This window comes from Saccostrea cucullata, unplaced genomic scaffold (genome assembly GCF_032062105.1).
Source record: "Saccostrea cucullata isolate Sc308-1 unplaced genomic scaffold, CSIRO_AGI_Scuc_v1 ctg1077, whole genome shotgun sequence".
In the NCBI taxonomy this organism is placed as follows: Eukaryota; Metazoa; Mollusca; class Bivalvia; order Ostreida; family Ostreidae; genus Saccostrea; species Saccostrea cuccullata.
In genome coordinates this window covers 34,153-61,764 of record NW_026924714.1, presented here as the reverse complement: position 1 = coordinate 61,764, position 27,612 = coordinate 34,153, and the positions used below count along the sequence as shown (strand labels likewise).

At 32.3% G+C, this 27,612-nt stretch overlaps 1 protein-coding gene across 7 annotated transcripts; it reads left to right on the top strand.

Annotated features, from left to right (window-relative positions):
• The first annotated feature begins 498 nt into the window (after positions 1–498).
• Positions 499–27,087, top strand: LOC134267096 (NF-kappa-B inhibitor-interacting Ras-like protein 1). Of its 7 annotated transcripts, XM_062749310.1 has the most exons (11): positions 499–601; positions 3,397–3,551; positions 5,102–5,197; positions 6,041–6,088; positions 7,206–7,301; positions 10,478–10,571; positions 18,281–18,367; positions 19,472–19,510; positions 21,685–21,735; positions 22,174–22,245; positions 24,062–27,087. In XM_062749310.1, exons 2-11 carry the CDS (start codon positions 3,453–3,455, stop codon positions 24,115–24,117), a joined length of 738 nt encoding a protein of 245 aa, XP_062605294.1. In that variant the 5' UTR covers positions 499–601; positions 3,397–3,452; the 3' UTR covers positions 24,118–27,087. The 7 variants fall into 7 exon arrangements, with proteins under 7 accessions (XP_062605294.1, XP_062605295.1, XP_062605297.1 ...); XM_062749311.1 differs by lacking the exon at positions 21,685–21,735; XM_062749312.1 differs by lacking the exon at positions 22,174–22,245 and having other exon boundaries at positions 500–601.
• The last annotated feature ends 525 nt before the right edge of the window (positions 27,088–27,612 follow it).

Genomic DNA, 27,612 nt, shown 5'->3' with positions numbered 1-27,612 from the left:
ACTTTCGAAAATTTTGGTAATTTTGAAAATGAAGTTCTTTAGAGTTTTTGTGGAACTAAATATGATTAACACCACTCCTAGAGTATGCTGTAGCACAGAACGTTTGAAGTTACCCCAAAAAAGGCACAAAACTTAACATAAAGTAAACCATCGAGCTGAAAATCCGTGGGTTCAGACGGTTATGTTGTCAAAATTATACTCTGCATTTTTCACAGATCTAACAACTCAAACTAAAAAGGCACAAAACATAAAGTAAACCATCCAGCTGAAAATCCGTGGGTATGTTGTCAAAATTATACTCTGCGTTTTTCACAGATCTAACAACTCAAACTACTGAGGTATCTCATATGTATTTTTTTCAAAAAGATATAAAAAATGTTTCTTGAAGACTTGTTCCACGACTTATCATAATATATCGACTTCAGCGTTTCTTACCGAATTAGACTTACTTGTTTAGCGAGCACTTGCCCATTTCCGGTTATAATCGCCAAGTTCAGGAACAAAAAGTGAAAAACAGGGAAATAATTTTTGTCTAAACTTTAAATAAATTGGCATTACACAATGATTCTTGTAGCTTTAAGGCGATATTTATTACTAGCATGTAAGTATTTATACTTTTTTGACAAAATTTGCTGACATTTTCCCCCTATAATGCTGATAACCTCTTATTCTTAAACAAAATGAAATATGGGGTGGGACTTTTATATCTACATTTCAAAAGCGGTGAATAGCATAAAATACAAGAAATAATACCCGAAGTGAGCGGCGAAAAACGGCAGCGTAAATCTAAGGTTTGTACAAGGCTTGGATCTGTAGCTCTCTGCTTTATCTGTTCGAGTTTTCTCAAACAGAGAGCTAAAGTTCTGCAGTAAAGACTTTTAATATTTATTTATCTTGTTTATAATTTAGCAGAATACTTATTTACTACGTGAGCAGGGGGTGGGTGGGTGGGAGGGGGGTTAGGGCAAATGAGACCTTTCTTGTGAATTTTACAATTTTTATGGATCCATCGCCTAATTTGTATAATTTGGATATGGAATTTTTGCATCATGTTATCTTTCTTTTGCATGGATGCTTTTAGATAGAAAGAAAAAAACAAGATGTGTTTGTGAAACACTGATGCCCCTGTATGGCAGCTTAAAGCCAGAGTTGAAGTTATCCAAATGCAAGTCAAACTCCAAGGTCAAGGTCAAAAGGTCAAAATTGTTCTTGTCACAAGAAATATACTTGTGAAATATGAAACCCATAGACCCTAGTACTAACTCTTTAAAAGTTATTTCCATAGTTAAAGTTTTTTATCTCACCTGAGCCGAAGGGGTTGGGTGGGGCCACAATAGGGAATTTGAAATGTCCAAATTAAGACCCTTGGGGTACGATGGGGTCATTATAGGTATTACAAGGGGGGAAATCTGGTTAAGAATCACATGGTCAAAACTTCTCAGGTGAGCGATGTTGCCCTTGGGCCTCTTGTTTTATAAAGTGGGTCAAACTCTAAGGTCAAGGTCAAAAATATTTATACCCATCGGAAAGTCTTGTCATAATTTATACACATGTCAAGTATGAGAGTCCTAGCATCAACTGTTCAAAAGTAATGAGCAATGTTAAAGTTCGAAAAATTATGGTAAAAATGGTTCAGTCTCCAAGGTCAAGGCCAGGAGGTCAAATCTTAAGGTACCCTAGGAAAGGTCATGTCACAAGGAATGTCTTGTCACAAGGAATATACCTGTGGAATATAAAAGTCATAGCCCCACCCACTATACAGTTATGGGGAAGGTTAAAGTTAATAAAAAGTATATAATTAAAATTTGTTGGTCTGCAATGAGTTTGATACAACTTCAAGACAATATATCCATGTAACAATACAACATTACAGTACTTTGATTATAATGTCATGATCACAAGGCCTCATAAATCACAAAGCATATTGCTAGGTATTTTCATAATCTGACATGATACAATGAAAGACTTGGTGAATTTTCCTGCTCTTGCTTTAAATAAATAGTACCTATATAGATGAACAATTTTATTGTTCAAAGTATTGGAAAGACAGGGAAACTATGAAAATCCATTGTTGAGACTATGAAGTCACCCATATTAACAATCTTGAGAAAGAGTGTTGAAATATTCATTTTCTATGACTTTGGAAGTAAATATATCAGAAATATGTAAATATAACTAATTATATGCCATGTTGAAGTTGTGGTACATGTATTGTGAATTTGTGATACACATTGAAGCACATGACCATATCATGATGGAAATTGTATAGGTAGCCATACTTAAAGGCCTACAAGGAACATGTACTAATATCATTTATAAGGCAAAAAATCATAAAAACAATAGAAGCTTCCTTTTTTAAAGTCACATCTTTTGTTTTATAAATTGAAAACTTTTTGGTCAGAGACCAGAGGAGCTTATGTGATAGTAATGCATCCGTCGTCCGTCCGTCTGTCTGTCTAGCTGTCTGTCTGTCTGTAAACAATTTTTCAAAATGCTACTCCTCCTACAGTTTTGGTCCGATTTCAATATAACTTGGCACACAAGTAGACTACACTAAGATACATAATTCTCTGCATGGGTGTTTATTTTCAATGAATGGTGTTGCCATGGTTACTAAAATTAAAAATTTCTGTTTTAAGATACATAATTCTATGCATCGGTTTTTGATTTCGATGAACGGTGTTGCCATGGTTACTAAAAATAGAAATTTCTGTGAAATTCTTTCAAAATTCTACTCCTCCTACAGTTTTGGTCTGATTTCAATATAACTTGGCACACATGTAAACTACACTAAGATACATAAGTCTGTGCATCGGTTTTTGATTTTGATGAACGATGTTGCCTTGAATACTAAAAATAGAAATTTCTGTGAAATTCTTTCAAAATGCTACTTCTCCTACAGTTTTGGTCTGATTTCAATATAACTTGGCACACAAGTAGACTACACTAAGATACATAATTCTCTGCATGGGTGTTCATTTTTGATGAATGGTGTTGCCATGGTTACTAAAATTAGAAATTTCTGTTTTAAAGTTTCAAGTCCCAGCTGCTACTTTTCTCTTCCTCTGTTTTAAGTATAAACCAGTAGAGCTACAGTCTCGACAGAGACTTCTGGTTAAACTCTTAAATGGGATAAAGTTTTGATAACAATTTCCAACTCAAAAAAAAATATTGGGCTGTTGAAACATTTTTACTTTGTATCACAAAAGTTTGAATTTTAAAAGATTACCCAGTAACTTAATTACCAGGTACATTTATGCATATTGCCAAGGCATTGGTATCTTGTTTATCAGTAAGCTTTTGCATGGTGTGTGCAAGCAGTTGAAATTAAGTTGTTCTTATATATTTTTGAATTTGATTTAATAATATCTCCCTAAAAGTTATCTCTCATTTCAGCTACATGATTGATCAAAGAAGACAATGTGATATTGAGTCAACAACCATAAAAAGCTATGGGTAAAATCAGTAAACTGTTGGTCTGTGGTCATGTGGGAGTTGGAAAAACAGCAGCCATAGAACAACTTATATATGGAAACCATGTGGTCGGGACAGTAAGATAAAATCACATTAAAGTTTATGTACAATAGCGCATTATGATGGCAAACAGAATTAGTTAATGCTTTACATGCAATAAATTTATCACACCATCTTTGTTTACCAAACTGGTATAGGTTTCTATTATAATATTTCTTAGCTGCAGATCGGTAGCGCTATGGTTTTATTTATTTGTCTTTGACCATAATGCTACAGATACCGTAATGCAAAAAAGGTGCAATTTATGGCTCAATATTTTTTGCACACTTTTGTGGAAAATTTCTCCACTTTCTAGCATCGGTTAATCAACTACCTTTCCCTCCCTAATTCTAAGTATATTTTATCCACCTCTCAACCATTTATAGTTGCCTATACAGGCAATAAACTCGCTTGAAGTGAATTTTCAGCATTCTAACAAATAATTTTAATCAAGTGAGTTTAACACTTGTAGAGACAACTATAAAGGGTTGGGAGATGTTTAAAATATACAGATTTCGTTAAATAATGTGTCTAGAATTAGGGAGTGAAAGGTAGTTAATTGACTGATGCTGGAAAGTGGAGAAATTCTCCCCAAAAGTGCACAAAAAATATCGCGCCGTAAATTGCACCTTTTTTGCATTATGGGATCTGTAGTGTTATAGTCAAAGACAATTAAATAAAACCATAACGCTACAGATCTGAAGCTACATATTTCTGTGAATTCAAATTTTACTAGTTAAGACAGTTTCATTAGTAATTTGGCTCAGGTGCCTTTATACTTAGATTTAATAGCTTACTTTTGATCTTATTCTCACTTTTCTACTATTAATTCTTCTGGAAAAAGTTAGCCTGAGAACAAAAGTGAGCTCATCTAAGTTTTATGGGCCCTAAGTCTTATCCTGTGTTTTCTTTGATATATGAAATTATATTGAGAAATTAATACTCATGCTTTCTTAATTTATCAAATTTCATGTACAATGAAGTAAGATCATACGCAAATAGATTTTGTTTTATGACCTCCTAATGAACTTGATTTTTTTCAAGTATTTTCTTAAGAGTTGCAGAAGACATCAATTTGCAGACAAGATTAGATCATATGTATTGCCCAAAAAGATTTTAAGAAATTTGATTTCTTTAGGATTTATAAAAAAAAAATGTCAAAAAATTCAAATGGGCAACTGCTGTTGACACTATTTTCTAAAGGAGAATAACCCCTTAAATGAGATATTTTGAAGCTTTTTCTATTTAAATTAGAAATGAAACTACTGTAAAACCATGAATGAATTCGTAGGGTGTATTCTTTCTGTGTTTTTTGAGGTATGAAGAGACTCAAAAATTTAATTTGTTATATATATATTACCACTCAACAATTCTTGTGGTTTTCAGGATAATGTTATTTAACTGTTATAAAAATAACTTCTCTTTTTCCTTTATGTATTTTTATAACAAGCAAAGAAAGTACATGTAGTAATCTAAAAGAAATAAAGGGTTATTTTCATACTTTGATTTGATAAACATTTGCTAGTAAGTAACGTTTGTATTCATTTTATTTACCCAGGTAATGTAAGGCTTTAAATTTATTCTGTAGCAGATGTTTCCAACCATAGAGGATATTTATTCTGCTATGATTGAAACAGACAGAGGGGTCAAAGAGAAAGTCATTATTTATGATACTGGTTTATTGGTAAGTATAAAATAATTATATCTTATCAAATGAAGTAGTCAGACACAGCAGTGAGCTATAATTATCTATCCAGAGTTGTCTTTCTTGCTATGTTCCTTTGTTCATCTCTGTCATCTTTTGTTATGGGAGAAAATTTGAAAATACATGTTAAATTTTGTAACAAAAATTGTTTTTAATTATATTAATCTTTAAAATGAAAGAAAGAAAATTTAATTTTAACCTATCACTCCTTTTAAGGATTTTTTTATCTTTATTTTGCAAATAGTTCCTTTAAAACCATAAGATCTGAAAATTGAAATATTATCATTCTTTACCGACAAATGCAATAACTAATAATAATTTTGATTTTAAAATTTCAATATTTTAACATCTACAAGAATCTTATTCAAAGGACATTGACAGAGGTGTATGTGGTAACATAGTAGCAATTCTGGGTAGAGAATTGTGAGTTAAATTATCTTATTTTTTTTTTACCTAGCTGTGTTTATATTTGTCTACGCAGATGTTATTCATGCAGATGTTATTCATTCAAGCCAACCAACTTATGACCTATCAAAATTTTGTATAAATCCCCTGTGCATACTTCTCATGGTTTGGCAGTCAAGAGAGGCTTTATATTTTCTGGAAATCAGCAGATAAACCCTTACCAAAAATTCAATTTCCATTAAATAAATAGCAATAACATTTTCTTCAAAATATAAAAAGTTTCCAAAAATAAAATAAAAAATAAAATAAACCAAATTACAAGGTATTAAAAATAACAGTCAGTATTAAATCAAACACAACTTTTTTTGTTTATTAATGATAGGAATTTACTTATTTAGCCTTCTTTTCTTTTTCCAGGATGAAAATAAATCTGAACTCCCTCGGCATTACTTTTCATTTCCTGATGTAAGTAATTTTACTTAGCAGTAAGCATACATGTTAACCTATTGTGATGAAAAATAGGGAGATTCAGACCTCAAAAGCGGTAGCATTGCGCGCGCGTTGTTTTACGCTTGGATTATCGATATATTTCATGTAATATACATGAATGTAGCCTTAAATGAAACCTACAATAATTAATCTTAAATATCAACAGCACTTTAAAGAAGAAGACAAAAACACCTTAAGTTTGACATGAATTTTACAAATTCAAAGATTGTTCATGCTCATCATTTTGCTTGGATTGGCTGTTTAACTTAGCCTTTTGAAGAGTGGTCTTTGCTGATATAGCCTAGAAGCAATAATTCTGAATGTTCATTCAGTTGTTAAACAAAACAAATGATGACATGGTTTAACCTAGATCTAAAACAAGTTCCTATCTTTCGTTATATAAATCAGATTTCCCGCGATGATCGAAAACGAAAGTAGAGATGTGCCATATGGCTTGATCAATCAAGTGATTTCTATTGACTTTATTGATAACATTGTGAGCTCCTGTGCCTTTATAGACGATGTCAAACGTTTTCATCTAATTCTTAAAAGCTGTATCTCCTTTTTCATGGCAGTGATGTTGACTAAATTGATCGTAACCAATGTAATCAGTGGTAATCTTGTGCTGTTGTCGTTGTCAAATTTGTGCTTGAAATTTATGTACACATTGATACTAAAAAAGCGTTTGTATGCTTCCGAGTCAAATCACGCGATATCTAACGAGATTTTATGAGAGTGGCTTCAAAAATGGATACCCAAGCGAACCAAAAATACTTGAGACGCAACTTTTGTAGAAAAGCGGTAGATTTCTGAATTAAATCGGTAGGCGGGAGATGGAGTGAAAAAGCGGTAGACTCCCGCCTAAATCAGTAGAGTTAACATGTATGCAGTAAGGTCAAGTTAGCCTTATACTTATGTGATTTAAATATTTCTAAAATATATATCAAGTACATATCAGTCTTAATGAGATAAATTCTGTTAAAAATACAAGTTGCCATATCTTTCTTAAAATTCCAAACAGAAATTGTTAATTTAAAAAAAAAAAAAATCCAAGCTTCAACATAATACATGTATTTTTCTGCTTGTTTTTAAGGGGTTTGTGCTCTTTTATGATGTTACAAACATGGAATCCTTCCAGAAACTAGACAGAATCAAAAAAGACATTGACAGATTTAAAGACAAGAGAGAAGTATGGATCTGTTCATACAGAGTTCAAGCTTTACTCCTTTTTTCCAAAGCAACAAAATACAGATATCAAATGTCAAGCTAAGATTATTATAAACATTGCTCAAAATCAGTGTTTTCAATAAGAGCCGGCAACCGGCAAAATTAGCCGCCTGTACGAGAAATTTTGCCGGCTGTGAAATTTCCGTCATTAAGATTTTGCCGGGGCTGATACGTGAAATCCATAGAATTTATCGCAACTATTTCCATGATCTAGAGTAGCTTCCCTTGAGTGCGCTCTTTTTTCAAGAAAGTTTGATTAGATCGATAGTGTCATATAATGGCGTCGCGGACAACGAATATTTGAGTGAAGTTGTGGAGAACATGCTGCTGCTGTAACACATGCGTTTGAGATCACATACATTAAGAGGCATAAAGGATGGTCCCTTCCAAAAAGATTTGTTTGTGTTTTATAATTTTCGATTGAAAATTGATTGTGCGACAGACTGGCAGCCTCAATATTAAGTGAGGGGTTCCCCAATGAAACAACAGCAAATATCTTTATCAAGGCCAATTTAATTTTAAGACCTTACAATTACGAAAAAATGTTTAATTCTTACAGAATTTCCTCAAACTGAAAATCTCAAATGTTAAGCTAAGACGTAGTAATTACGAATAAAAGTCTTGATATTTTTATCGTGTTTCAGACATAGAAATTCTTACAGAATTTCCTGAAACTGAAAATGTAAAATTTTATTCTCATTTATTCGTGTAAGATCTCTTGAAATACAGGAACAGTATCATTTTCACATTTGGGAAGGTTTAATGTACTAGTATTTTGTATCAAATTCCATTTTCTTAATTATTTTGTTCTGACAATCTGTACAAAATACCAAAGTAAAGAAGTTTAAAGATTAATTTATGAAACATCTAAGATTGCAAAATATTTCAATTTCTGGGGGGTACTGTACATCATCAAGTGTTTAAAAATACCTTAAATTTTTAACTAAATAATTTTTTTTAAATTGTGAATAAAAGTCCTGAGCAATTTATGTGAAAGCCAGAAAGGGTCTAAATATGTAGAATTTTCAGTATAATATTCTACCACAGACAATTGTCTACACTAGAATTTCATACGTAAGTTGCCTATATGTTTGTATAGACACTTAGTTTTCAGAACAAAAAAAACCCAGTCTGTCAAAAATATGTGAAAAGGTAAAAAATGTTTTCTAATTGGCTTTTTTTAGGTAAAATTTGATAATTGATAGTGACAGGAATGTGAAAAAATGGTACTTTTAAATGGCCTGAGAGGTAAGAAAAAATGAGTCAAAAAATGCTGATTTTCGTTTTCTGCCGGAGGGCTTCGCCCCCCTGGGCCCCCTACCAGGGCTCCGCCCTGGACCCGCTGGGGGCCTAAGGTGGCCCCCAGACCCCTCGCCAAGACTGGTTTCCTGCTGTTCCATCTATTTTTCCTTCTATCGAAAATCTTATTGAAAACACTGAAAATAAAATCAAAAACGTAAGACAGCATTTTCTGTGAACATCTTGTAACTGTCTGTTTGCCCTATTTACATGTAGTTTCTAATTTTTGATCAACAACAAAGGTTTACTTTGTGAATATAATATCTGTTAGTTTGTTAGTATAGTTAGTATATGTACTTGTACGAGGGGCATTTCAAAAGTCCTGAGAACTGTTTAATAAAAAATTAACCGTTTCTCGGAAATTATTGAATTTGGTATCATTGGAAAGATAAGAAAAATATACAAATATTATGACGTCACTTTATAATTTTTATGACGTAATATCTCCGAAAATGACGTCAGAATATAGAATGTTTAGCATACTAAAACCTCGCGTTTTTATCCACATGGCACAATTTTAAAAGTGCTCCCAAAGGCTTATTTGAAAATATATTCTAAGGAAAATTTTCATTTGCAAAGAAGTTGAGTAGGACTATGGTACTGTTTATCAACAATACTATATTTCATCCTTTTGTTCGTTTACTAGAGCGGTTTATGTCCGGTTATGCTATCATCGACATTCATCCAAGATTTTAAGTTACATGATACGACTGGATTTTCGGTCTTTTATATATTTCTCCATTGTATGAAATAAAACATTTTCTGTATAAAACTAAAGTATATTAATGCAATTTTCAACAAATATATTTTGAGTGACGGTACTCTTACCGTTTACAAATAAAATGTACAAAAGTCTTGCCCCTGACTTGTTTCTGTACGTATTTTTTCTCATTAATTCAACTTCGGCGCCCCCAAAACTTAGTACTGCTTTTGACTTTTGACTCCAAAAAAGGTTTGTAAGTTACACAAACATGTCGAATCTTATTTAATTGCCATGAATTAATTTTTGCGAATATGTGGAGGTACGGTGGGGTTACAACTGCGCCCGCGCCATTTTGGATTTTACAAGAAAATATGGGGCACACTAAGCTTGACTTCTCTTGAGCCTTCATCGATCCCACAAATACGGTTAAAACACCTGACGAATTGATGCCATGAAATAAAGTAACATGATCGTTTATTTTTCTTTGATTGTCAACTTTGCCTTATTCTCACCTTTGGGTCTGTTTTACGCAATATTTTGAGCAAGATTCGATAAAAACTTGCGATGTTTGACAATCGCTTAAACCATTTCAGAACAAGAAGATCTCTGAAATAGACCACCATATGATAGATTGTAGGCTATGTAAAGATTCTACCAACTGTCATTTATGTCCGATAGCTTGCACCCGAGTAATGAGCAAAAGTTGTTTTTAAAATTTTACATTGATGAAATTGTGTCTTTTGTTACGTCATTTTTATGGTCAGTATTGTAAGTATGCGGAAGTTTGACGTCATTATCGGAGTTATTACGTCATAAAAATTATAAAGTGACGTCACAATATGTGTGTATTTTTCTGCTCTTTCCAATGATACCAAACTCAATAATTTCCGTAAAACGGTTAATTTTTTATTAAACAGTTCTCAGGACTTTTGAAATGCCCCTCGTATGTGTAGTATGTGGTTTAATATTTACCAGTATCTTGGAGAGGATTAACTAGTACTGCACATAATAAAAATTACTGTATCCCAAATGTTTTGGAGATAAAGGTTGAAACTCTTCAAAGTCACCTTGATTTATAAGAATTAAGTTGCTGGAGTACAAGTGACACTGAAGGTAAGAAATGTTCCTTTTTATAGGTTCACATAGCTGTCATTGGGAACAAAGTTGACCTTCAGGAGGGAAGAGAAGTGGACAAGGAAAAAGCCACAGCATGGGCACAAAGAGAAAAAGGTAGAATAACAACTTAGTAATTAAAGTAGTTATAGCATGGGCACACAGGGGAAAAGATGAATAACAACTTATTAATTGAAATAAATATAGCATGGGCACACAGGGGAAAATGTAGAATAACAACTGAGTAATTAAAATAAATATAGCATGGGCACACAGGGAAAAAAGGTAGAATAACAACTCAGTAATTAACGTAAATGTAGCAAGGGCTTAAAAAGAAAAAGGTAGAATAAAAACTCAGTAATTAGATTAACTATAGCATGGGCACAAAGAGAAAAAGGTAGAATAACAACCGAGTAGTTAAAGTAAATATAGCATGGGCACAAATGGAAAAAGGTGGAATAACAACTCAGTAATTAAAGAAAATAGCATGGGCACAAAGAGAAAACGGTAGAATAAAAACTTAGTTTAGCAATGAAAGTAACTAAGGCATGGGCACAAAGAAAAAAAGGTAGAATAACAACTGAGTAGTTAAAGTAAATATAGCATGGGCACAAAGAGAAAAAGGTAGAATAACAACCCAGTAATTAAATTAACAATAACATGGGTACAAAGGGAAATGGGTAGAATAAAAAACTTAGTTTAGTAAGTAAAGTAACAATATCATAGTCACAAAAAGAAAAAAAGGTTGAATAAAAACTAAGTAATTAAAGTAACTACCGTAAATCTGGAAATTTTTACAACGATTTTATTTTGCGAATTCGGGTCAAAATGCTGTTGATTAATTTTTACGTTTCAAAATTTTGCGAATGACCACTGCTTTGTTTATATTTCCTTATTGGTAATTTATTTTTAAGAAAAATATTTTTGCGAATGCAATGAACTCGCAAATTTGCTAAAAAATTATCTACAGCAAAAATTTCCAGATTTACGGTATAGCAAGGGCACAAATGGAAAACGGTAGAATAAAAAACTTAGTATAGCAATAAAAGTAATACAGCTTGGGCAAAAATGAAAAAAGATAGAATGAAATCTTACTATAGTAATGAAAGTAACTATAGCATGGGCACAAAAAGAAAAAGATAGAATAAAAACTTGGTATAGTTATGAAAGTAACTATAGCATGGGTACAGAGGATAAAAGGTAGAATAAAAACTCGGTATAGAAATTAAAGTAAATAGAGCATGAGCACAAAAGGGAAAAAGAATAAAAAACTTGGTAATTATAAGTTGTATAGTAAATAAAATGACCCTGCATAAGCACAAAGGGAAATGGGTTGAATAAAAGTTCAGTAATGGAAGTAAATACAGTATGTGCATTGAGGGAAAAAGGTATAATAAAATTTTAATATAGGAATTAAAGTAACTGCAGAATGGACACTTAGGGAAAAGGGTATAATAAAAACTTAATATAGGAATTAAAGTAACTGCAGAATGGACACTTAGGGAAAAAGGTATAATAAAAACTTAATATAGCAATTAAAGTAACTGCAGAATGGACACTTAGGGAAAAAGGTATAATAAAAACTTAATATAGCAATTAAAGTAACTGCAGAATGGACACTTAGGGAACAAGAGGCCCAGGGGCCACATCGCTCACCTGAGCAATTGGCTAGAAAAAAGCACATATCAGATCAGAACTGAAAGTTTACTGAGGGCGGGAGGGGGCTTGAATTTTAACCCCCCACGGGGTCATGATTTGAACAAACTAGAATCTACAATACCTGAGGATGATTCCCTATAAATATCACTAAGCATTGCTCTGAAGTACTTGAAAAGAAGATATTAAAAGGTTTCCCTATATATTCCTATTTAAAACTTTTATCGGCCATTTGGCCCCACCCTACCCCAGGGGGTCATGATTTGAACAAACTTGAATCTACACTACCTGGGGATGATTCCACAAGAGTTTCATCTTTCCTGTCTCAATGGTTCTTGAGAAGAAGATTTTTCCTATATATTCCTATGTAAAACTTTGATCGGCCATTTTGGCCCCACCCTACCCCCAGGGGTCATGATTTGAACAAACTTGAATTTACACTACCTGAAGATGATTCCACATGAGTTTCACCTTTCCTGGCCCAGTGGTTCTTGAGAAGAAGATTTTTAAAGATTTTTCCTGTATATTCCTATGTAAAACTTTGATCGGCCATTTTGGCCCCACCCTACCCCGGGGGTCATGATTTGAACAAACTTGAATCTACACTACCTGAGAATGATTCCACATGAGTTTCATCTTTCCTGGCACAGTGGTTCTTGAGAAGAAGATTTCTTAAAAATGCCATTAATTTTTCTCTAATTCATAATTATCTCCCCTTGGAAAAGGGCTTGGCCCTTCATTTGAACAAACTTGAATCCCCTTTACCCAAGGATACTTTGTAGCAAGTTTGGTTGAAATTGGTCCTGTGGTTCTTGAGAAGAAGATGAAAATGTAAAAAGTTTACGACAACGACGACGACAACGACGACAGACAAATTTTGATCAGAAAAGCTCACTTGAGCCTTCGGCTCAGGTGAGCTAAAAAGGTTTCCCTATATATTTCTATGTAAAACTTTGGTCGGCCATTTTGGCCACACCCTTACCCCGGGGTCATGACTTGAACAAACTTGAATCTACACTATCTGAGGATGATTCCACATGAGTTTCATTTTTCCTGGCCCAGTGGTTCTTGAGAAGAAGATTTTTAAAGATTTTTCCTATATATTCCTATGTAAAACTTTGATCGGCCATTTTGGCCCCGCCCTACCCCCGGGGGTCATGATTTGAACAAACTTGAATCTACACTACCTGAGGATGATTCCACATGAGTTTCATCTTTCCTGGCCCAGTGGTTCTTGAGAAGAAGATTTTTAAAGATTTTTCCTATATATTCCTATGTAAAACTTTGATCGGCCATTTTGGCCCTGCCCTACCCCCGGGGGTCATGACTTGAACAAACTTGAATCTACACTACCTGAGGATGATTCCACATGAGTTTCATCTTTCCTGGCCCAGTGGTTCTTGAGGAGAAGATTTTTTAAAAATGCCAATAACTTTTCTCTAAATCATGATTATCTCCCCTTGGAAAAGGGTGTGGCCCTTCATTTGCACAAACTTCAATCCCCTTCACCCAAGGATACTTTGTGCCAAGTTTGGTTGAAATTGGCCCAGTGGTTTTTGAGAAGAAGATGAAAATGTGAAAAGTTTACGACAACGACAACGACGACAGACGATGGACAAATTTTGATCAGAAAAGCTCACTTGAGCCTTTGGCTCAGGTGAGCTAAAAAGGTATAGTAAAAACTTAGTATAGGAATTAAAGTAACTGCAGAATGGACACTTAGGGAAAAAGGTATAATAAAAACTTAATATAGCAATTAAAGTAACTGCAGAATGGACACTTAGAGAAAAGGGTATAATAAAAACTTAATATAGGAATTAAAGTAACTGCAGAATGGACACTTAGGCAAAAGGGTATTGAAAGGTTGGAAAAAACTAAATATATAATAATTAAAATAACTACAGCATGGGCACAAAGGGAATAGATAGAATTAAAAAAACTTGTTATTTAAAGTAACTACATGTACATGTATAGCATTGACACAAAGAGAGAACGTGATGGCTTTTATGTTCTAATTCGTTTCACTCAAACGAACATAGATTATTTACAATCAAAACAAGAACACTTGTCTATATAGGAATGGAAGCGCTTGCTGATAAATTGTCAGGTGTTGTGTGTCACAAGATCCAATCCTATACAGAATCTTTCAAAGCTGTGAATCTTCTATTCCTAGACTGAAAATTCTTATCATCCTCGATTTTCTCAGTTGGTGTTAAATACATCAAATCTTGATATTCTTTATGTGACACAATCAAATCCTCGTATATCTGCATCCACTTCTTATACTCATTTTTAACTGTATCTTTGCTCGGATTTTCCAGCAGTAACAGTTTTATGTTATTACTTACTTTGGACGTTTCTGGTCACAGCTTCTTCTAAACTTTAACTTTTGTTGCACTTGGTAAAAAAGTCCTTTCTCGGTCATCACTCTGTGCCTCTGTCCTGGCTGCTCTTCTGTATCACTTTCTTCTGCATCACACATGGCTGTTGATACTTATTCGTAAATGTTGTACTGTTCAATGCCCAGAGAGAGATTGAGAAATTGTAAATGCGTATGTCTTTATTCAACTTCATTCATAGGAACATTCGCTCATAGGTTTCATCATATGTCATAGTTCTCATACAATCCATCATACCTCATCATATGACTGACATCATACGATTTACTCTAAAGTAAATAAACAAAATTGTAAACAAAAAATTCTTGTAACACAATGCAATACCATAGAGACAATTCGGACTAGCAAATTGGCAGTGCCAAGGCAATTCAGACTAGTAATATATTCCAGAATATATGCTATCAATATCAAAGATAATAACTAAAAATAATACATTATAAGTTAACGTTCTATATATTACTGAGTATGCATAAAAATATCTAACTTTCAAAATTGGTGTTTACAAACGGATATGAGAGTTATTGCCCTTGCGATATACAGTTTAAGCCTAATGCATTTAACACCTATCCTAAACAACAGATATGCAGACCTATCAATGAATCTTATAGATAGTTTTAAAATATTGTGTTCAATATAATAAATCTATAAATGTAGCTTTACATAAGAAGTAAAGATTATCCAATATGCTCGACTATGTAGACCATTATCAGAGTATAAAAAATATTGATTCATAAATAAAATACAAGAAATGCATACAAATACATATGGGTGTGCTGGTGTTTGAATAATTGGCTTACCGAATAAGTAGTTTTTTCCCAATTCCAGAGATGCATTGAACAAAAGTACAGACCAGAGAACGATACCTTCCGGCGAATGTCACTGCTCCGTGCTCGTGCAGTACTCAAGAATATTATGTGTACCCAAATATTTATGACGTAATTCACTGACATAATGGCGCTAAAATTTGAACATGAGTAAAATGGCTATAACAATAAAAAAGGCACTTCTCCAAAGGTTGCTCTAGCATCACTGAAAATTTCACACTTCTATCTTCAATGGTTTTTGAGAACATTGCCGGACAAAGTGACCCTCTAAAAGTGACAAAATCGCGAAAAATCTCCAAACCGGAAGTGACGTCATCAAAACAAAAAAATATATGTCTAGTTTTTTTGATGTTCTATCAGTCCTGAAAGTTTTATGAAAATCAAACAAGCCGTTTTCGAGAACTCGCGTGCATAAAATATGTAAGAAAAAAAATAATAAAAACTGTGGAAAAGAAACCTAAGAATAACAGAAAGGTCTTCCGCTGAAGACGAAAGACCTTAATAATAAGAAACAGAGTAAAAACAATATGTTCCCCAACTTCGTTTGGGGAACATAATTAAAGAAAATAGCATGGGCACAAAGAGAAAACGGTAGAATAAAAACTTAGTTTAGCAATGAAAGTAACTAAGGCATGGGCACAAAGAGAAAAAGGTAGAATAACAACCGAGTAGTTAAAGTAAATATAGCATGGGCACAAAGAGAAAAAGGTAGAATAACAACCCAGTAATTAAATTAACAATAACATGGGTACAAAGGGAAATGGGTAGAATAAAATACTTAGTATAGTAAGTAAAGTAACTATATTATAGTCACAAAAAGAAAAAAAAGTTGAATAAAAACTAGGTAATTAAAGTAACTATAGCAAGGGCACAAATGGAAAACGGTAGAATAAAAAACTTAGTATAGCAATAAAAGTAATACAGCTTGGGCAAAAATGGAAAAAGATAGAATAAAATCTTACTATAGTAGTGAAAGTAACTATAGCATGGGCACAAAAAGAAAAAGATAGAATAAAAACTTGGTATAGTTATGAAAGTAACTATAGCATGGGTACAGAGGATAAAAGGTAGAATAAAAACTCAGTATAGAAATTAAAGTAAATAGAGCATGAGCACAAAAGGGAAAAAGAATAAAAAACTTGGTAATTAAATTAACAAGAGCCTGGGCTCTAATAGAAAAAGGTAGAATAAAAACTTAGGACATGTATAGTAAATAAAGTAACCCTGCATAAGCACAAAGGGAAATGGGTTGAATAAAAGTTCAGTAATGAAAGTAACTACAGTATGTGCAATGAGGAAAAAAGGTATAATAAGAACTTAATATAGGAATTAAAGTAACTGCAGAATGGACACTTAGGGAAAAGGGTATTTGAAAGGTAGGAAAAAACTAAATATATAATAATTAAAATAACTACAGCATGGGCACAAAGGGAATAGACAGAATTAAAAAAACCTATTATTTAAAGTAACTACATGTACATGTATAGCATTGACACAAGAGAGAACGTGATGGCTTTTAATTTATGTATACCAAACAACACTGACAAATTCTCATTGAAGAGGTGGCCTGCTTGTTAAGGTAATGCATAGCTATAGTAAATGGAAAAATCAATGACTACACATGAGGAACTGATGATAGAAATAAAAGTAATTTTTAGTCAGGTCAATGACTGTTATTTCCAATTTTTTTTTGATTTGTGAAAGAAGTTGTTCATGTTAATATCTGAAATTTTTGCCATTTGATATCCTTTTCGTGCTTAATGATCACTTCTTATAGTATACTTAGTTACACAGCATATTTTACTAATATGTATTACCCTATGTGTACTTAGCTACTCAGCATGTTTTACTTTACCCTATGTGTACTTAGTTACTCAGCATATTTTATTTATTACTCTGCTGTTGTTAAGGTTTATTGACCCTCTGTTAAGGGAACTAACCCTCTTGGGATGTAGGCTATTTTTCAAGTCAGTTTGATTTCTCTCAATATGATTTCTGTCAATTTTGGCCTTGTATGTTGTCATTGCTTTCAATTCAATGATGATTTAGAATTATTCGACTATATAATCAATATCATTAAAATTAATTTTTAGCTCTACTGGTCAGAGACTAGAAGAGCTTATGGGATAGTAATGCATCTGGGTCCATCCGTCTGTCTGTCCGTCTAGCTGTCTGTCCGTCTGTCTGTAAAATTTTTTTCAAAATGCTACTCCTACAGTTTTGGTCTGATTTCAATATAACTTGGCACACAAGTAGACTACACTGAGATACATAGTTCTGTTTATCGGTTTTTGATTTCGATGAACGATGCTGCTGTGGTTTCTAAGAATAGAAATTTCTGGGAACTTGTTTCAAAATGCTACTCCTCCTACAGTTTTGGTCTGATTTCAATATAACTTGGCACACATGTAGACTACACTAAGTTACACAATTCTTTTTATTGGTTTTTGATTTCATTGAACTGTGTTGCCGTGGTTACTAAAAATACAATTTTCTGTGAAATTATTTCAAAATGCTACTCCTCCTACAGTTTTGGTCTGATTTCAATACAACTTGGCACACAAGTAGACTACACTCAGATACATAGTTCTGTTTATCGGTTTTTGATTTCGATGAAAGGTGTTGCTGTGGTTACTAAAAATAGAAATTTCTGTGAAATTGTTTCAAAATGCTTCTCTTCCTACAGTTTTGGTCTGATTTCAGTATAACTTGGCACACAAGTAGACTACACTAAGAACATAAAGAGATTTAATCAAGGATCATTATTTATAAAGTTTGTATTCCCGACTGCTACTTTTCTCTTCCTTTGATATAAGTAAAAACCAGTAGAGCTTCAGTCTCAACAGAGACTTCTGGATATTTGAATGGATGCAGGATGATGAAACGTAAAGGAAACAACCATTCTCCAACTTTTCTTAACACGTAGTTCTCATTTTATAATCCACAGTAAAGCTTTTTGAGGCCACCGTCTCTCAGAGGAAGACCGTCATTGACCCATTTGTTTGGATCACCTCGAGAATCACCCAACCTCAGAGTAAGATTTCTGGTCCTAATTTTAGTAACAGCTTTATTTGCATTTTTTCAGTCAGATTTTCTTTTTGGGAAGTGCACTACCCAAACATTGACAGATAGTTATGCTGAGGTTTTTTAAGATTGAAAAATAACTGAGTTTTTAAAACTGTTAAATCTCTGTTTCTTTTATAAACTTTCATTGATTAAAGATAGAAATATTTATCTGTAAAAAAAATATTGAAGCAATAAATTTCAATGACTTTTCTTGTTATAAAAAGAACATTACTTTAATATTATCAATTCATGACATTTCTGTAAAAAAACCTAAGAGTTGTGAACAGCTCTCATTTTAAATATGGAGGGCTGACTTAAAAGTTGACTACTAGTATTTTGGAGGAGTTTGATGCATTAATATCTATTTATTTTCGTTTCATTATGCTAAAATTGATCAATTTTCCATCTATGAAAAATATTATAAGCCTGACTTACATCACCTTGAAAATTCACAGGTAGTTGACATAATTTTCATGTATTGATTAAAAAAATCTACCAAATTGAAATTTTGATACGAGCTTCATAGCAATGCAAGAGGATTTACTTTTAAAAGATCAAGACCACCCTCACCTAGTTTCATATTAGTAGTTTTTAGCAAAGAGAAACTCAAGATGTTAGATTTTATATGTCTATCAGGTTCAATATGTAAACACGTTTGTCAGATAAACTGTACAAGTGGAAACATTGTACATGTAGATATTTTAATTTCACTTTGTTCACGTTCAAAGATTTTGCCATGAAAATTAAGCTATTGGAATAATGTTAATAAAAACAATATACCATTAATCTTTAATTTGAATTTTTTTTATTCAATTTTATAACAAAAATATTAAATATTTCAAAATCTGAGTTTAATGTTATTGGATCTGTTTATTTTATTTGAGGTATATAACATAACTTTGTTTTTAAGGCCAATTTACAAAATTTGAAATATATGATAAAGAGAATACAGTGACTGTGAAATTAAATCCACTGAGAAATTTATAAACATAGGGAATTGTGAATTATTAAACACAAGAAATGAAACATGTTTATATTTAATAATATTACAATTCTTAAATGAACATTATAGTTAACAGATCTAAGCAAAGTAGATGGTCAACATTAACAGGTAACAGTTACTTTAATGGTTCTTCAGTACCTATTTTACTAAAGATGATTTCATTCCTGAATCTTGATCTTTCATGTTTCCAATTGTTTTAAATTGTCTTGTTAAATCTGTGAAATCTATAAGAATTATCCCCATGTATTATTAACTGCAAAATTCCATAGTCATAGGTGCATGTGTTATTCACAAATGCTGAAACAACAATAGGGAATTTTTGGCTGTTTCTATTCTGTGATGCTTATTTTCAACTTTATATATAGTATGTGAAATTTAAATAAGTGATATTTATTTACTATTCAGAATTTTCCACTTGGTCACAGTTGTAAATGAGATTTTAAAAGTGATCACAATTTAAATAGTTAAGGCCAGAAATATAGTGTATTTAATATATCTCTTAGTTCTAGCCAGACTTGGTCAAGTTCTCTTTTGTATCTGTTATGTTTTTCTTTTAGAGGGAAAATGATGCAGAAATCATTTACCTTTTGAATTCATTCATTAATTTAACAATAACGAAATTTAATCGTCATGAACTAGTTTAATCCCAGTAAATCGTGAAATAAAGTCGTCGCGAATAAAAGTTGGTTTACAGTAGTTAAGACTTACATAGTGTAGATTCAAGTTTGTTAAAATGATGAGCCCTTGGGGAAGAGTGGGACAATCTTAAGTGATCAAAGTTTAACATAGGAATATATCAGGAAAAAAGTTTAAAAATCTTGTTTCCAAGAACAGCAAGGCTATGAGTTGTCGTCATATTGATATAGGAGCACCATCAAGGAGTCCTACATCTTCGCTAGCCAAGGGTTTTCAGTCCACTGTGCTCCCCATGGTCAAAGTTTTTTAAAAGTAGGTCAAACTCCAAAGTCAAGGTCAAAGGGTCAAAATTGTTGGTATTCAATGAAAGGTCTTGTCACAAGAATCACATACGCTGTTTGTGAAGTACAGTGGACCCAAAACCCTTAGTTAGCGAAGATGGGAATCTTAATTCAGAGGTTCAAATCATGACCTCCAGCCAAAAGACAGGCCGCAATATCAAAGTTTTATGGAGGAGTACTTTAAAAAATTTAAATTTTTGTGATGAAAATATCGATGAAATGCTTATGTCAATGAAGATTATGAAAAAAAAAATGAAATTCTTGTGATGAAAACCATCAAAGGCATGATTAATCTAATCATACGGAAGCTTCTTTAGGTAGTATTGATTCAGTTTTCTTTAGCGAAAAAGGGGGCACCATAAGATATCAAATTTAAAGCTTAAAAATTTTTTCCAACAAGAGCAACAAAGTAACAATTTGTTTTATTGATATAGAAACTTGGCCAGGTTTTATAGATTTATATATGTTCAATGTATAACCCCCCATCAATAGGATGGGACCTCATGAGGAAGTCAAAGTTTTATATACGAATATATGATAAAAAAAATCAAGAACAGCAAATCATACCTAAGCAATGTAAAATACTCTTTTTTAAATTTTTATATTTTGATGGTTAGTCATGATACAAACATACATACAATCAGCGCACTCATCATTGTAGAGATCTGTAATCAGATTGCATATACATACATATACTGAAAAAGAAACCCTTAAAACAGCAGGATAAAATGAAGGATCCACGTGTTTTGTGGATTCAACTTTGATTAAACAATAGCTCCCTTAGGACTTTCTTTAGTCACAACATTGAAAGAGGTACAGTGGACCCTCAGATATCCGGACGCTTCAGTATCCGGACGATTTTTCATTGGAACGGAATTTTTTAATGTTATTTTGTCTTGTTTAACTGGTAATTCAGATATCTGGACGCTTCACATATCTGGACAAATTGACTTGGAACTGAAGCGTCCGGATAAATGAGGCTCCACTCTAATTATAAAGAATCTTTTAATAAAGAGAAGCATGGACAAAGTGACTCAAGGACCTATTTCTTACTCAATACCAACCATTTTTAAGATACTGAAAAGCATATGATTTTATTCAGTCATTTTATATCTCTGTGTTTACGGAAGGTAGATTTTTGAATGATGGATGGATACTCACTGTGGATAAAAATCACCCCTAAAATTGCAGTACTCTTGACAGTTTCATATGTCATTCATACAATGTTACTTTTATAATGGATATCTGTGGATAGTATCAGTTATTTTTTACAAAAATTAATATGACATAATTTTTTAACACTAGTAGGGAATGTTATACATTGGAAAAAAAGGAGCAAGAAGAAAGCATTAAACGGTACAAAATCAAATTTCAGTAAAAAAAGTATATTTTTCTATCAGTCATCTTTGCAAAAAAAATTTAAGACAGTTCTAAAGTGTGCTTGCTTTTGACGCTTTCAGCTTTTCAATGATTAATATTGTATTCATTAAGTAAATGAATTAAATTTATATTTTTGTTATTCGTAAGGAGATGCAGATATTTTTTCTCTGCAATAACATGCTGTTAAATAGGAGTTTGCTTTCGTAAATCAAAAAAAAAAAAAAAACCAAACTACTGTATAACACCCCCCCCCCCCGAATCATGATTAAGAGGGCATAAGACATGTCAGTTCTATTGCAAACATTGAGAATACATGTAATATTCCCTTCTGTCATGAAAAATGAATTTTCTGTAAAACAATCATAAAAATTCATCACATAATTTCTTGCAAATGATTTGGCAACTTTCTTTTAGCGAAGGGAAAGTATGTTGCTGCCCAGCAGAAACGCTTGACAACATTACAAATGTCCCTCCGCGATTTACCAGGTACAATGTTGTCTTAGGTGACTCATATAGTCAGAAAAATAAACCCTGCATGCGTAGTCCGCCAACATCTCTAACATTAAAAGAGTAGAAAAACAAAATATCCTATGCACTCTCATGGACAAGGATTTCATTTTAGATTAGAGGAATTTTGAAAAGCTTCATTTTATAAGAGGCAGCAATAAGAAACAATTGATGACAAGCATGATATAGTGATCTAACACGAATATACTAAATAAAAAAGATTAGCAGTAGTAGATTTTTTTTTAATTACACTGGTTAATCGCACAATACTTTTATAATTTTTGTTCTTTAAGCACTGCTTGATCTGAGCAGAATTACTTGCAAGTTACCTTACTTATATTGAAGGAATTAAAATCTTATTCTAACCGAAAGCTGTGTGATGCATTTCTAAAATAAAAACTATAACCAACAGGAAAATGAACTTGTATGCCCCCTAAGTGATACCAAACTAACTGGGAACCGAATGGTAGAACCAGGTAGCTCAATGTTTATAGTATTTTTATACAATCGGCCACTGTACTTTTTAAAAGTATCTGATTTCTATAAAATGTAAGTATATTTTGATAATTATTCATTTTCTTTCTTTGATCAGGAGCATATGTAGTAACAAGTATAATATATGTCTATGGTTTGACAGTATTCTGTACAACCATTTTGAATATTCAAAAGTCACATGCTTGTACATCATATAAAAAATGAAATAATTTTATTATAACGCAGATTCTTCATGACACTGAACACTTATTTGAAAATTTAAGAATATTTTGTTTCAAGAATACTACAATGTAAACGAGTGTCATAATTACAGGTATTTGGTGCAGGTACATTTCTCTTGCAACTCCTCTTTAAAAATCTAGGCAAATTCTATTGTTTTGCATGTAAAATGCTTCTTTTATTAATTTGCTCGAGTACCTGTAAGCTACGAAGTGAAAGAGGGAAATGAAATGACTCGAAGACACAACAAAGAGATAAAACGGGAAAAGATGTATAAAAAATATTTTAGTGGTACAGATTGCTAAGTTTATCATTATATCGATTTCATAGGTCATTTGGAAGCATTTAATATACATGTACATATCAGATGTCTCGGAAGCAGCCTAATTTGCTTCCGCCTCTGAAGCAAAGTTTAATTTGCTTCCGATGTATATTTAGTTATAGTTAATTTAAAAAAGCACTAAATGTACAGAATTATGTATGTTGATGCTTTTAACTAAACCATGAAATCGATACTATGACAGATGTAACAGTAATAAAAAGAATTTTTTACGCACCTTTTCCGTTTTTCAGACTTAGTTTCAGTTCTATCCTCTTTGTTTTCGTTCTGTTTCTTTTCATTTCTTTGTATTTTTTTCTTTTCGCCATCGTAGTTTATGGGTACCCAGATATGTTCTTCCAAAATGAAAGTTTGTGAAGTTAACATTTAGATTTTAATCAAAAAGCTCTGCATGGGATACAAAAGTTAAAGTGCTCAAGTACGCATCTATAACAAAACAGCATGGTAGTATTAAAGATATGTACTGAAAGTTGAAGGGAAAATGAAATAATCATTCAGGTAACTCTTTCAAACATTAACTCCATAAAACGCCAAAAGTTTTCTTTATAACAGTAACACTGAATGAATATTTCATGACCCTTTAGGGAATCAATGTGAAGAAAAGGAAATGAAATGGTATTCATATTTTATATGTGTGTATTTTCCAACTGCAAATGTGTTTGAATTTGATGTGTAGTAATCCGTTGAATCAAAAATGAGAATCAAAGCATCTTTTAATTAAAAAAAAAAAACTTTCCACAGGTAAATCGCTCTTGTCAGGCAGGAAGGGCAAAGGCGCCAACGTCAATACTGACTAAGAGGTACAGCCGTGAAATGCCGACTTAAGGGGGCCGACTATTGTTTCCATTGCGCAATATTTCGCGCATCATAGTAAAATGAAGCGTATATACTGTTTTAATGCAACTTTTTTTGCTTAATTATTAAAATGAAACAAAATTAAGAAATTATAGGTATAAAAATGTAATTACATTTTGATATAAATAATTTTTAACCGATTTTCCAATTCATAGGTAGGTTGACGTCGTTGCAGAGTGTTTTTGACGCTATGATAATCTGTAGCTTTTAAAGAAAGGTGTAATAAAAATATTATTAAGGAAAAAGTAATAAACATACGCTCTTGAAATTTAAGACATAGAAATTTGAGAATATCACCAATATTTTTGTCATGTTTTCATGTGAATCCATTCTGTACGTCATATTTTGTAATACTCTATAAAAATAGTAAAATTTGCTAATTTTTTGCATTTGGAGATGCCCCCTCTGGTAACAAGACGGTAGAATTTTGTGTTTCTTACATATATTGTATAATATAATATTACTCATCAAATATTATTGTTTGAACAAAAAGTCTTTTGTAGTATTTGTATAATTTGCTTTAAAGTGCTAAAAATTGGCATTTTCCTATATAATCCTATAGTACATATACCTGTATTTTGAGACGGTCCCTCAAAAATACCTGGACGGTAGATTTCCCCCAAACTTTGCATGTACACTGAAGTTAATGTAAGTTATATATGGTATAAAAATGAAGAGTTTCACTATTGTAGTTTTCACACAATAAAAATATAGTCGGCCCCCTTAAACGTTACAATACCTTGATGACTTGAATCCAGCGACGTACCTATGGTGGATTTATGACACTATTCATTTATTTATAGTTAGCATTTGTTGTCAAGTTAGCAGACTAATAAACATTTACTTCGATGTTAAAAATCCGTTACCACTTCTTAAACATTGTTTGATCAGGATATGTGGATATCGAACTTCTTATTTTAATTAGATTGTTTATATTTGCAAATGCGAACAATGGTGCTACATTAAAGAATTAGTGAATTTCATAAATAGTGGTTACTTCTAAAGTGTGATAGCACTGAAATATACTCTTCTTAACATTGAAACTTACTGTGACGTTATTGACGTTTTGAAACTGTTCGATAATTTTTTAACAGTTTTTACAGTAAATTTTCTGTCTATTGATGTTGTTTTTGCAGTTTAAATGCTAAACTTTGGTATAGTTAGTTGACCAAAGTTACACTTTCATTCTTTAGAATAACATGTATGTACATGAATTAAAAATAATTATTGTTAAACAAAATGTGTGTAATTTAAGAACCTACATATAAATGACGTAAAATACTTTTGTATTGTAATAACTCAAACTATGCTATATGTCTTCTTTGGTCTCCAATGACGTGATATTCATTTAAGATCTCTGCAGAAGCCATATAGAGTGTTACTGGAAAAGTGTTTATGGAATATTCAGATTAGTTTTGGATAAAAGAAAAGGATATTGTTCTCCAAGCTTACTTTTATAATATTTTAATAATAAAGACGTCTATGAATTTGATAGCTAGCAAACCATGTTTTAAAGGTGCATGGACACAGATTTGAAGTTAATATTTTCTGTATAATATCACGACTTTATATATTTTAATAACATTTCACACAAAATAGAAAGCCTGCTATTGCAAGCAATAGCGTTTGTCGCCCCAAACTGGACAAGACTTTCATTTTTTCATCACTAAAACAATACCCATTAGCTGAGCTTGGACAACCATCAACTCGTATCAGTACTTTCAGTACTTTGATTTAAAAATCAAAGTTAAAGAATTTTCACTTTCCCCCTGTTTCCTTGGCAACTATTGACAATTTGCAATTTTTAAATCCAATGAGCACAATTACAGGTACTAATCATTATATAAATAAAATTTCATGAAGAATGTTAAAGGGACCAGAGAGAACACTCGCGAACAAAATTCGTCGCTTTTTGCAGGTTTCCATGGCAACGGTAGCCATTTGGAAACTGAATGACCACACAACACAACTACAACCAGTGATCCTCCTTTGAGGAAAGTTTCAGGAAGATTGTCCCACCCATCTCCGAGAAACAGCTTGCACAACAAGAACATGCGTACAGTCGCAATATGTCGGCCGACTTCGTTCGGGGCGACATAAATATATTAAAAATTTTATTTCATCTTAAAGTTATTGAAACCTCAAATTTTTGGATGTGTTTGATTGACACATCCTTGCACTCTCACAAATTTTACTTTTATTCTGAATACTTAGGAAAAGTTGCAATTTTGTTGTGTATTAATGTATTAATGAAAAATACTTAAACTTTAATCCAGAAAAATAACTATATTCAGAGTAGAAATGTTTGAAAGCAAAACCCCTTCACAAGTACCGTCATTCCGCGCTTAGTGTTGTGTACAGAATTTAGCAAATTGATCAAACCCGTGAAACGTACACAGTTTTTGTAAACAGGGCACGAGCTCTGTTATTGTTGATGTTTACGATTCACCGGGAACGTTCAATTGTTAAAGTCTGCTCACCACAACTGGACGGACTGACAATATACTGTGTGTATGTTTTGCTTTCGAACATTTCTACTCTGAATTTTCTGGATTATAGTTTTAATATTTTTCATTCATACACAAGATTGCAACTTTTCATAAGTATTAAGAAGAAAATTAAAATTTGTGAAAGTGCAAGGATGTGTCAATCAAACCCGTCTGAAAATTTGAAGTTTTTATAACTTTAAGATGAAATAAGATTTTTAATATATTTTTGTGTGAAATACTATTAAAATATATACCAGGGTAAGCCGTAATATTATACAGAAAATATTAACTTCAAATCTGTGTCCATGCACCTTTAATGCACATCACAGGCGAGTTTGAAGAAAATGTTTTAATTTATAGTTCATTGTATAAACGTTTGTCAAAATACATTTATCACAATAAAAATATATAAGAATACACAAATGCATTGTGTTTTTATTTCCATAATAATTTTGTAAAACGTTAAAGACTAGGATCATCAAGTCTTTTCAGTTGATTCCTTTTTGCCCTAAAGTGGATCACAGTCACCTACTTTTTAAATTTTGTAGGTATTCAATTTGATTTTTGTTTTGATACATTTCTAGGACACTTTGAGATCTCTGATAATCAGAATTTTTCAGTTTTAGTAATATTCCGCTGTCACCTACATTTACCAACTTTTTCGATACTCAAGTGTATGTTCCATATACGATCAATTTTTACACCGAGGTAGACTATTTACAAATATGTTGATTTTACAGGGATTTCAACAATCGGCATTTCAAACTTGACTGTTTTCCTTTTTTAAATCCAGCTTCTAGATACAAGAAGTATAATTTATCTATGCTGTGTACACTATTGTTAGAGGTTCTATTTTTTAACCAAACTGCTCTGAGATCTTTTACTTGATCATTTCCTTAATACATATTCTAGGTACGACATTGCCTCTAAAGCATGGCTAATTGTTTT